Genomic DNA, 12937 nt, shown 5'->3' with positions numbered 1-12937 from the left:
CTGCACAGCAAGCCATACAATCGAGTTTTACGTAAACCCTCTATTATGCTCTCTGCACAAGGCTGAATTCTGTCCATAGGGCATAACTGAAGAAAGTGTTTTACAGCAATTCAGCTCGCAGTAATATATTATTTTTTCATCAATTAGTAATAACAAGCATTATAATATTTAATAGAGAAACCATTCACTCTTTGCATCATCTACAACCTCTGATGACTTCAGAAGGAAGTTTACGTGAGGAAAGGCTGAGAATTTCACTGTCTGAAAAAACCCGGATTTCCTAGTAACTTATTTCAGTATTTTAAACAGCATGAGGACACTCATACAGAAATAAATACATTGCAAAACCTAAACTAGGTAACTACATTCTGTCTGAAGAGAAATCCAGCTTTGCCATTGTAAGAGACTTATTAATGAGACTGATTTCCCAAAGTTAGAAAATGCAGTGATTTGTCCCAAGATTGTAACCCAAGACCACATTTTTACTATGTATGAAAACACAAATCAAGGCTCACATTTTCCAACTTTGACTTGTTTAGTATCAGTCTAAGGTAAAAGGGTAGAATCTGGACCTAAGTTGAAGATGAGAACCTTCTACGCACTAAGTAGCTTTTCTAGGCGCTAAGTACCTTGTAGGCATTTCCACACACACCCCAGTCTCAGCCTGTTCTCCTGCATAGGGAAGTGAGAAGTTATCGTTGTTACACAATTATAAAACATTACTGGGTATAACACAATGTTATTAGTATCATTATACTGTAAGCTAAATTAGAGTATTCTACCTGTATCCATCTCATCTACGTTGCTGAGGAAATCTTCAGGTGTTGTTGGTATACTGTAGCATCCTAATCCCAAGCCACTGTCTGTACTCTGCTCCCTGGAATGGTATGGCCCACTATAAATTGAAACGTGAAAAAGCGTCAGTAAAGATGTTCAGGTAGACATAGTCCCTGATCATAGTGTTTGAAAAAAGCTATCATAGGTTAGATATTCAAGTTAAACACTAAATAAGCCTCATTCTGAACTGTTGGCCATTAATGTGGTCATGTTACATCAGCCCAAATATAAAGCAACTGAAGTGAGGCCACTCTTAAAATTCTAAAATACACACATGCATATATGACTCTCTAGACAAAAACAGTTCTGACAGCCTAAAAGAATTGAGTTTATTTATGCTTAGGTAATGTACCTATTCTACCTAGAGTCTTCTACATACACCTACAGTGCAATTAAATCCACCTGTTACCATTTGTTTGATTTCGCTAAGATTACTTCTTGAAGTACAAACTGAAAGATTTCAGGTCAGCCACTCAGCCATACTCCCTGTTCACAGTAAGTACGGAAGAAGATGATAAAGGAAACTACTTCAGAGATACAGCTTTAAAAGTGTAGAGAAGGCAACAGAACCAATTGCCTAATGAAGAGGACATGAACTTGCCTGTTCAAGAAAGGATCAGATCCATTACTTGTAATAGGCCTCATGTCTTGTGTCATGGCAGGCGTATTCACAGCTGTCTGAACTGGGACCATGTTCTCTGAGTCCATGGGAAGTTGTCTGCACAGAGCAGCTTCCTGAAAAAGCAAATAAATACAAGGGGAGGGTTATTCCAACAGCTCAGAAGTACTGCAGTCTTGTAACAAGTGAAAATGTAATATATACACATTATATATAGACGGCTATTTTTTCATATACATATATATTCAGGAAAGTAATTCTAGACAATGTAACTGATGACTGTTGGTTTACACTGATGTGAAGAAAATCATAAGGTAGACAGAGAGTGTTTTCCATACCCACCTGTGCTGGCTTAAACACAGCAGAACCTACCCTTCAGTTCCTAGCTCGGCTGGATGCCAGTCCCATAGTTCAGCCAGGAGACAGGTGTGCTTGAGGACTTTCTAATCAGCTTCACACCAAACCAGGGAGCCCGTTTGCCTGTTTAAACTACCCTCTCTCATTTTGCGTGTTGCAGATCATGAAATGCTCATATAAATGGCTTTACTGGCAGAGCTGTCACACTGACAGCCTCTCATGAGGGGTAGTGGCAGACAGCCAGGTCGAGTCAAACCTTGAACAAGGGCAACTACCTGTAGAATGACTGCACTTCTATAGCCCTGCTGCCTGCAGAGAGAATCCCTACAAAATAAATCACCTATGTTATAACTTCAGACACCTTGTGCATCGCCTCATCATAAAACTGCACATTACAACTGATTATTGACAGCCTAACCCATGCTTCATGGGCCAGCTAATTCCACTTGAGAGTTTTTACACGCATACTTGAACTGTGCTATACTCAAATCACAATTTCATTTTACTGTTCAGTGAGACCAAGTTCTTTGAGAGCTGAAGCAGAAATAATAAACTAGTTTAAAACCTACAGATTCAAATTTAACCTCCCATGTATCTGTTTCTAACAGCTTACCTTAAGTGAAATTGCCCTCAGTTTAAACTGGTGCAAAAGAGAGTAAAATCAGGCACTGAAACTAGTTGAGTTGCTACTAGATGACATAATTTGCTATATACCAAATTACAAAGAATATCACTTGCAACCATACAGTACTTAACATGTTAGAAGAAAACCACTAGAACCAAGACTTTGACCCAATAATCTTTAGAATGAACCCTCTGCCTAACGATAAGCATATGACTAATGACCTGTCTCATGCACACTGTCTTTAGGATGAAAAATTAGCAATTAGAGCCAAAGGAAACTTGTTTCAAAATTCCTTCAGAAAGAATAAATTCTTCTAGCATTATCTCTGCAAAACCACCATGACATCTAGTGGTACAAAGGTTTAGACAAAGGTTGTTTGGCTCCACGGGGATGTTCCAAACAAATATCCTAAGACCTTAAAATAAGAAAGCTGTACCTGTTTTTTCCCTAGTTTACTCACCTTTTTTTAAAAAATGGAATAAGCAGAGGCAGCATTTCATTTAAATCACAGTAGAGAATTTTTTCCATTTAATCAGTCATTCATTCTCCCAAGTACAGAGATTAACATGTTTTTGAGGCTGTAATATGTTTTACTATGTTTTCAATTGATTTCTTCATTGAGAAGGACCGGTGTGGGCTCTTCACGAATAATGTAACAATTATTCATTGGGAATTAAAATATATTGGTGCCCATTAATGCAGTATTTCCTTCATACCCAAATTATCAATATATTCACTGATAAGTAATAATTTGCATTAGATTTAGTAAGATTAGATTGATTAGATTTAGTAATATTTGGTTAGTTCGTAAGTGTTGAGAATAAACAGTCTGAAGAGCCTTAACAGCTTATGTATGTCGGTACATTTGTCAAGTGACAATTCTAATGGTGATGTTTATGTTTATGAATAAATCAGCTGGAGTCTGTGAAAATGTGCGAACTTCAGAAAACAGGCAGACCGTCTTTTTTAACTGTCTACAAGAAGGTACTGAAAGTGTTTTTTTAAAATATAATAGCAAGTGCAGCAACACAAGAAAGGCTAGTACTAGAAAAACAGCAAGAAAGAAATAACAGAAAGATAAAGAGAAGAAAAGGAAGAGATAAAATGAGGCTGGATATACTTAGCTAGGATGTTTTTTTAATTAAAGTACAATCCAGTAATGAAGTTCATGTCTTTGATACTTAGGCTGTGCATTTTCAAATCTCACTGGACATTTTTTCACACTAATAAAGGTAAGATCAGAACAGAAAAATTAAAGAAGGGGAAAAAAAGAGAAAGAAAAAAAAAAAAGGAGAGAAAAAAAAAGCCTTTCCCCTAGTTTGCTAACATGTAAAATACATTTTGCTGTCATTTTGGTTCATGTTCATGCCATTCAAATCATGTTCTGGTTGCCATCATTCTAAAAATCAAATACTAAAAATCAAATACTAAAAATAAAATAACTGAAAATATCCTGTTCAAGATCCAAGTATTTGCCTCTTTCAGAATATTGTGACTAAGTCCTAATTCGATGGAAATTACTTCTCTTTGCTACCTTGCTAACACGTTAGTGCACAGAAAATACTGCCCCAATACCACTCTTTTTTACTGTAAGGGTGACAGACATTGTAACAGGTTTCCCAGAGAGGCTACAGAGTCTCCATCCTTGCAGATATTTGAAACCTGATGGGATGCGGCTCTGAGCAACCTGCTGGAGCTGACCTTGCTTTGAGCTGGACAGCTGGACTGGACAATCTCTAGAGGTCCCTTCCAACCTCAACTATCTTGTGGCTCCATGAATCAAAGAATGACCATATGCATACATACATCTTCCTGTACAACATTTTGCTTTTCTGTTTGGGACAATCTTCTTAATAATTTCTTGCCAGTTGTCATGCCATTTTTTTTTTTCAACTATCAGACAGAAATTCAATTGTATTGCTCAATACAATTGCACTGTATCAAACATACGGCTGAAAATGTGTTGCCTGTAGAAAGCGATGGAAAATGTTTTCTGTATCCTGCAACTTCTCAATGCATCATATAGTACAAACCAGTGTCTCAACTTGTTGGGGACTGTGTCTGTGTGTGTTGGGTGGGTAGGGGACAGCTTGACAAGCTTCCTGCTCATGAAAGAGAAAAAATACTAAAGCTGAAAAGTTGGTAGCAGCAATTAACCAGAGATGACAAAGGCTAACAACCCACTTCTACCAGAAAGCACTGCTGAAGAAAAACTATGGAGGTAAAGACATGCACCTGTAGAGAAGAAAGGCCGTTATTTAAGGGTGTATTTGTTGACAATTAGTAGGTGGATTCACAGCAAGAGTTTTGAAACTCTTCTGATAAAAAATGCCAGATGCCTAGCAGGGATAATATTCTAGTGCCTTGTGTTTCTACAACAGGTAATGATGTATCGACAGCCTAAAGTTCTATCTGAGTAATTACTTTTACATAATTGTTCTCATATACAGGCAAAGATGGCATAATTATTTCTGAGACTAGTAAATTCCATCACTTTAAAAGACTTGTATTGAAAACAGTAGCTGGAAAAAGGTAACATAAGGCTTTTCTCATTCTTCATGTCGTGCCTTCCTCCTTTGAGCACAAACACACCTCTTTCCTCTCTTAAATCTATGATTCCTCCCATAGCTTTCCAAAACAGCAAAACACAAAGAACTAGTAGAGATCTCTGAATCTCCAAATACTTAAAAAATTCAGTTGCACACAAAAAGTACATTGCAAAAGAAGTGTTGTTCACAAAGGGAGTTTTATATGTTTAAATCTCCATGAAATACATATTATTCCTCTCACACTGAACTGCACAGAAATAGGCAAGTATTCCCTTACAGTTTTTTTATTTCCCTTACAGACTGACACAAAAAATGTCCACCAAATAAACAACACTGAAAGAAGAAGATAATTTCTTACATCTGCCACTGCTGGCTTGTTCTGTCTGGCAAAAACAACCAACCAAAAGCTGCACCTGTATTACCTAAATTTAGGTTAATATAGATACACAGGCTGTGTTTAAGGACACTCCTACCAAAACAGCTGAAGTTCCAAGATGAGGTTTATCATAGGTCAGTATGTTTTTTTGCATGCTGAAAGCCCTGGGCACAATGTGCTAACTTTTTAATTGCATACACAGTATAACTGCTCTGAGCACACTTAGCAAGTCTGGTTCTAAGCTCTGGTTGTTTCATGTTATGCTAGAAGAACAGTTTTCTGATAATGCAATGTCTGTGCCACTCCAATAAAGAGCTGTAACTGTACTCGAAACGACTAATTGTAGCTAACAGGTGTAAAGTGACAACAGAACAGGTTTTATTGTGGGCTAGATGCCCAAGCAAGTGCCACAGGCAAGCCTGCATAGGCCCAGCTGAAATGTCACTGCTACCAAGCTGCCAGACTCAGGTTAGCCTATACTTCCTCCAGCCACACCTTTTTACAGAATAGACACAGGCACTGCCTTCCTCCAGAAAGACACAAAGATTTTTCTGTATCATGTTGTGAAGGAGAAAAACTTGAATCACTGGTTAGCTTCTGTAACTTACCCCATTTCCATGGTAATTTAATTTCCAAAAGAAGCTCAGAATAGACTGCTAACAAAGTAAGAACAAGGGCTCAGAGACTACATTACTTCTACACATCAGGCTGCTTATCCTATGGCCAGTAAGATGAAGAGTCAGCCATTTGAGAAGGATTTTTGTTAAACTTCAAGCTTTTTCATTGAACTGCCTTCCACAAATACGAAAGCATTGCAAAATGTCCATTCTTTCCATGGCACTGGACTTACTGGTCCTGCACAAAGTGCTGGCTGGCTATTTTCCATCCTGCAGCTGACCTATGCAATCAGGGAATCCAGATAGTGGTCTCTTTGGAAAACCCAGTGCCAACTGCTGGTTGGTCCCACAAGGAGAAATTCATACCCAGATTTATTAATCATGTCCCCAGATAGAGTAATTGGCTCTCCTAACTGCTAAGTGCAGCAGGGCCAACAATTAATTCCAGGAATGTTTAATCTACTACATGATTTAGACAGACCTTACAAAGCAGGACAATTTGTGAGCTGAAAAGCCTCCAGCACTCTACAGGAAGACCCACACTGGCATCTACAAAATCTAAGTTCCCGTCTCTTCTTTGTTGCAAGAAACACTGCATTTATTATACAGTTACTTCATCTGCTCTCGTCTGGGGAATGGTGTGGCATCTCCCCTGTCTTTATTTCAACATACTGCGCATTGCTTGTAATATTAACTCAATAGTACTTTATAATACTGAACAATAGACTCCTGCATACTGGGAAGCAGAGTACTGGCTCTACCATACATTGAAGTATGCTTCTCCTCTGATGCTGCCTGATGCAGATACTGGTTCAGAAGTCACATTACAATCTTCATACTGCTACAAATGTTAGACTTCTTTGCTTCTTTGATACTATTACAGCAGTGGTCAAAAGTAACAGAGGAATTACACAATCACAAAAGCTGCGTGGCAGCCTCTTAATGTCCTGTTCTCTACTGTAACTGTGACTACAAGGTTCTTAAGAAGAATATTCAAGAATCTCCTACCCTAGGTTAAAAAGTGCAGCAAAAAATGCCAGAGACCTCTTGCAGCCCTGCGAATGGCAATATTATAGTTGGAAGCTACAATAATAGCCTTAACTATTCTAATTAGCTCTTAGCTGGCAGCTCTCAAATGCAGGAGTGGCTTCTGTTGGCCAGTAGATACAACCCTTAGCATTTAGTTCAAAAAGGACAAAATGCCTGTGATGATCCGCTTGGCACTGAAGCATATGTGGTTTTAAAAACTCAAACGGATTCTCAAAATCAGTAACAAAACAAAATAAATTAAAAAAAAAAAAACCACAGTACTCTGATTATGACAAAGGCATGTCAAAAAGCTTCAGCAGTGGTTATTTGCTGAATATAAAAAATATTTAAAAGCTTCAAAGCATTGCAGTGAGCTGAATTATTCACTGCCTCTGAACACAATTCTGATGTGGAGTCCTTTTTAGCTGTATGCCAGATAAATCCAGAAATTTGTTGTCACATTTCCTGGAACCCTCCTTGGCAGAACTGAACTGAGTTCCATGCTTAGTGGCCAAACGGCCATTTCCAGCTGGGGGAGATGAGCAAGGGCATTTTTATGGTGAGTTTACATTGCTAGTCAGTGCAATTCCTTTTCTGCCAGTCATACTTAGCGTGGCAAGTAAGACATCTAGACATTGCCCATGCCATCAGTAAACATGACTGTGGGCTAGTCTGCACAGGTGGAAGAGCACAGCAGGGCACTTCGCTGTTCAGGTTGCAGTAGGCCAGTATGGTTCTACTCTGCAAGGACAAAGCAATGATAAATGTTCCTCTGCATTCCCATACGCTGATCCTTCTACAGCCTCTTTTGAGGTCCTCTATCTTTCTATGCACAAATTTAAGGAATGGGATCAGGGATAAGAAAGGAACCTGTGAGAAGTCTTGCCTTTTTGTGACTGTAACCTTCACAATAAGGTGGAAGATGGCACTTGTGCACACAGAGAAGTGCTGGCACATCTTCCCTGCAAGACCCTTGCAGAGATTTCTTTTTGACATCGCCTCTAACTACTTCCATTTCCAAGAAGCTCTTGAGCAGCAAGCAGATTCTCCCTTTTCCTTTGGAAAGATGACAAAAACAAATCAGTAAGAAAGGGAATTAACTCTTTCCAGAATGACAAACCGGAGTAAGGAAACATTTAAATAGAAGCTGTCATACTGGTTTTCTGAAATGCTGCCATTTTTGCATGTACTCAAGTCTCCAGTTCTAGAGGCTTTACCAACTAAATGAAGAGGAGGACAAAGAAGGAAACAAATTCCTCAAGCAGAGCTTCCAGAACTGTGTATTCCTCCCAGCTGGGTGTGCTGCTCCACCCGAGCAGCTGCAGCCCAGAATGTCTGTGGGGAGGCAGCAGCTGCTTCCAGGCTGAAGGGAGGTTTGTGACCCTCCACAAGAATTCCTCCCCTCTCACTCAACTCCTCACAGTTGCTAGCAGCAGCATGCACACTTAGTCAGCATTCTTCCCTTAGATACGTTACACTAGAAAAGCACAAGCAGCAGTGAAGGGTCAGGGCAGGAGTAACTATGTTAACACTGAGGAGTCCAGAGGGATTTGTCACACTCTTCTCAGCTGCCAGGGTTGAGAGGCGCTCAGGTGACTGGCAGGAAGTTCACAAAGTTCTGTTAGGATGGATGCATTTTGCATCTCGCTTTCCTTCGGTGGGGAATACGTTGTTCCCCAGGAGCTACACCAGTTTTGAAAACTTCAGTAATGCAAAGTGATACTGTCCTGCTTTATATAATGTGGAGCTCAAACAAACACAATAAACACGATAGATGCAGGGTGGTACTGGGCATAGTAAGTTGGAGTCTTGATTAAGTATGACACAGCTGCAGTGTGTGTGTTAGTTTCAAAGTAAAACACAGCCAGCAGAGTAGTGAAACCAGCCCTTGTGTTAATGGCACAACTGTTTTGAAGCTTCATTTGCTCTTGTCCTGAAGGAAGAGCAGAGCCAAAGAGAGTAAAAATAGCTAAACACGTTATATTAGCACAATGACAATTATAACCAAGCTCATATCAGATATCCCCACTCTTTTCCCACAGTCATCTCTATTATGTTCTGACATCTTGATGGTAAAGGAGAATTCAAAAGACTTGAGATCACTGCTCATGTCAAAGAGCACCACCCTGAACACAGTTCTGCACATACAGGTAATGTATAATGTATAATGTAACTCCCAAAACCTAAGGGTAATGGAAATTGAACATGGGCACAAGATGTTGGTGCCTGTACGGTTTCCAGACTCAGGTCTGAACTATGGAAGTTCAATTCCATCCTGACAGAAGCAGGTAAAAAAATTCAGAAACCTCAGTGAAATTGTACCTGCCTTTCACCCTTCTTCAGCAAGGGCACTGAGCATTTGCCTAACTTTGAACATGTATATATATATGCACTAAAGATGACAGGAATAATCACATGCAAAGATAGCCAAGTGTTGTTGCAGGAACTATAAAAGCACGTAATTTTAATGCTCTTTTATTTTTCTCCAAATGCAGCTAGACGGTGCTGTACAGTTTCAAAATGTATTAATGAATTTTTTGTCATTACTTTTGTTAAGTAATTTTTTTAAAGTTCTTATATATTTAGAGGAAGGAGGGAAAAGAGTAAAAAATATAAATTAAGCAAATATATTGTAGAGTGTTTTTACAAATATTCTCAGTAATGTTTTTGTGATTCTACTCGCCAGACATCCATCTTGATTTTGTTATCAATCTCTCTTTTACAAAAGCCTACTATATGATACTGTGCACATTCATCTTACATTTTGTCTTTCAGTCTGCAAAGATGATGTTACTAAGGTTCCAAGCGTGTAACTGAAGAGAAATTTGACTTACATATAGTCTGTACATGGGAAGAAAAGTACAATCATATTCTTGTTGTTGGAAGTCTGTATTAGTATAAAGCCCCATATCAAACTGCATTTTCTGTATATGAGGAAAAAAAATCACTCTGAAGAAAATTCTAATAACCTTTAATTTGATGACTGATTGTAATAATGTCTGTTATTACTTTTTGAAAAGTGATGTTTCTGTAAAATGCAATTAAAAGTTGTTTGTTCTGAAATAAAAGCATGGGAAAAGAACACCTCACATTCTCAATCATTACAGACATTAAAAAACTCTTCTTCCATTAATTTTACTGACGTAGTATGTTTAAAAAAAAAAAAAAAGCCAAAACCCAACATATTTAGCCAAACCATCATTCAAAGGCTGCAGAGAGAAAACCAAAAAGCTGGCCATCAATTTTAGGTTTTCATGCATGACTGCTGCCTCTAAAAGATGAAAAATCTTTGTGAGCACATCTCCCTTCTGGTAAATCTGCTGTGACCATCCAGATCTCTATTTCAGACCTAAAGGTTTTAAAGATTTATGTGTCCCTTTCTTTACTACCTACAAAGTCTTCCAGAGGTCGTTGGGATGCTCCAGTCTGGTTTCATCACTAATGTGTTCTCTCAGTCATTCTCCTCCAGACTTGGAAGAAAACGTGCATCACTCCTCACTTACTTGCGGCTAGTCAACCTATGACACGTACTCTGCTACTCCTCCTCACAGGGAGGTGTGTGAGGATTTTTCTTAGGCTTATTTTTGCATATTACCCAAGTCACTAACATTTTGAAACTTTACAGCAAGTTATGGTTCTCTAATAAATCATCAGAAAAGTCCAGCCAATTGGTGTCATTAGCCCAGTAACAACCATGCTTCTACCCACTGCAAAGAAATGTCATAGTGTATTTCTAAATACAGTATAAACAAATGTCACCCTAAAACAACTGCAAATTATGGTCCAATCTCAAAGGCAAAAGGTCCGAAGGCATGAAATAATAATTCCACAAAATTATTATTTCCACAGAAGATGGAAGCAAGGATGGTAACCCAGCAGAGACATTGTCTGAGCACACAGGGATGAGGTTAGCGAAGCTAAAGGCCAGCTGGAATTGCATCTGGCCAGAGGAGTCAAAGACAACAAGAAGGGCTTCTGTAAGTACCTGGGCAACCACAGGAAGGCTAGGGAAAGTGTGGGCCCACTGCTTTTCCTATAAGGAAAGGCTGAGAGAGCTGGGACTGTTCAGCCTGGGGAAGAAAAGGCTCGGGGGGATCTCATCCCTGTATATAACCACCTGCAGGGAGGGTGCACCGAAGACGGGGCCAGGCTCTTCCCAGCAGCGCCCAGTGCCAGGACCAGAGGCGACGGGCACAAACTGACACACACGAGGTTCCCTGCGAACATCAGGGAACACTTTGTCATCATCACTGTGCGGGTGCCTGAGCCCCGGCACGGGCTGCCCGGGGAGGGGATGGAGTCTCCCTCCTTGGGGGCATTCAGAAGCCATCTGGATGTGGTCCTGGGCAACGGGCTCTGGGTGGCCCTGGGTGAGCAGGGGGCTGGAGATGATGACCTCCAGAGCTCCCTTCCAACCTCAGCCAGTCTGTGATTCTGTGGCTTTGTGAAAGTTACCATTTTTAAAGGTACTTAGAACTGTAACTGCAGCATTTACAAGGCCACCAATAATGGTGTTATTCTTGATAAAATGTATTTTGTTCACTCTGTTCCTGAGAGAAACAGATTATTTGTTTTCTCTAAGGAAGCTGATTAATATGCCAAGCAAAACACAGTATCACCAGTGGCATGGTCCATAATAGAAAAAACACAGTTGTTAAAACTGATTTCCTTAAGGTATGTAAAGGAAGTTACGTAAGTATTTTATCCAATATAAGTCATTATAAAGAGCTGAAACTTAAGAAATAGAACAGTAAACAGAACATCCACAAAGAACCGTCTCTGGGAAGTCTTCAAATCAGAGTTATTCATGTAAGACACGAATGTGATTTTATTTTAACTCAAAGGCAAAAGGGTGCAAATTACAGAGTCAGAATTAGAGTCAAGGACAACTCCATATGTTCTGTCTTTATCTTAAGTGAAGCATGAACATGGTCAACTATGCAAGCCAAATTAAACTGAGAATACATCAGTGACAGTTACTCTAGATTCAGAAACAGACACAGAACAAAATTTGGTCCTTATGCTACTATTATAGCTGGTAAGGAAAACACCAAATCTGTAACTCCTGACAGATGGCCATTTTGTGTTCTGTTCAATGCTAGTTTAGAGAACAAAATGAAATACTCTATTTATATTAGCATTTTGGTTGCCCTCACGTAAAACAGTTGTTAATCTTGACATAAAGTAACAGAGCTACTTAACTGCACCTGGTAAAAATCTGGATGTATTGAACTAAAGGCTCTTAAACAAAGCAAGAGTATCCTTGGTGTTACCTGTCTCAGTAACTCCTCCTGACGCATCCTAATTCGCTCCCTCTCCATCTGGATTCTCTGGAGCCTCAGCTTCTGCTGCTGCTGTTGCTGTGTGGTCAGCGCACTGGGCAAATTCAACAGCCCTGGCTGTGGAGTCTGGGGAGGACGACTCTGCTGTGACATGGCTGTGTTGGGTGTTATTTGGTGCTGGTGATTCATGACTGTGGGAAAGAAAACAAATCATGGCTGGTTAAAGAGAATCATACTTTAAGATAACAGAGGGCCTAGGACACTGTTGCTTGCTTACAGTATAGAGTTATTAGAATTACTGTATTTCAAATGGCTGAGAACTACTCGATCTGGCAAGATTTGGTACTAGTAACTGCTTGATAAATTATGTTTAATATTTCATATGTGTATAAAACACGAATACTTATAATACAGCAAGTATTTATAGTCATTCTAGTATGTTCAACTATTTACCTAATAATATGTAGTAAATGACATGTAATTTTTTAAACTGAAAATTTGTCTACAAATGTGTGCTTGTAACATGCAGTAAGGTAGTAAAATTATTTTCAATCTTAACATTTTCTTTATTGACAGATCTACAACATTTTTCTGTCCAAAGGACTATGATTTTTATCTTCCTTTTTATCTTTCACTCCTTGTTCTT

General features: G+C 39.2%; 1 protein-coding gene across 1 annotated transcript in view; it reads right to left on the bottom strand.

The window, feature by feature from the left end:
- WWTR1 (WW domain containing transcription regulator 1) overlaps positions 1-12937 on the bottom strand; it is a 77550-nt gene that overhangs the window by 4059 nt on the left and 60554 nt on the right. The window contains exons 3-5 of the mRNA XM_037406568.1: positions 12283-12482; positions 1439-1572; positions 783-895 (exon numbers count right to left, since the gene is read on the bottom strand). Of these exons, the coding sequence (XP_037262465.1) occupies positions 783-895; positions 1439-1572; positions 12283-12482 (447 nt within the window). The remainder of the gene's footprint in view (positions 1-782; positions 896-1438; positions 1573-12282; positions 12483-12937) is intronic.

Source organism: Falco rusticolus, chromosome 13 (genome assembly GCF_015220075.1).
Source record: "Falco rusticolus isolate bFalRus1 chromosome 13, bFalRus1.pri, whole genome shotgun sequence".
In the NCBI taxonomy this organism is placed as follows: Eukaryota; Metazoa; Chordata; class Aves; order Falconiformes; family Falconidae; genus Falco; species Falco rusticolus.
The sequence above is the reverse complement of the archived record's forward strand: the minus strand, read 5'-3'. Positions and strand labels throughout refer to the sequence as shown.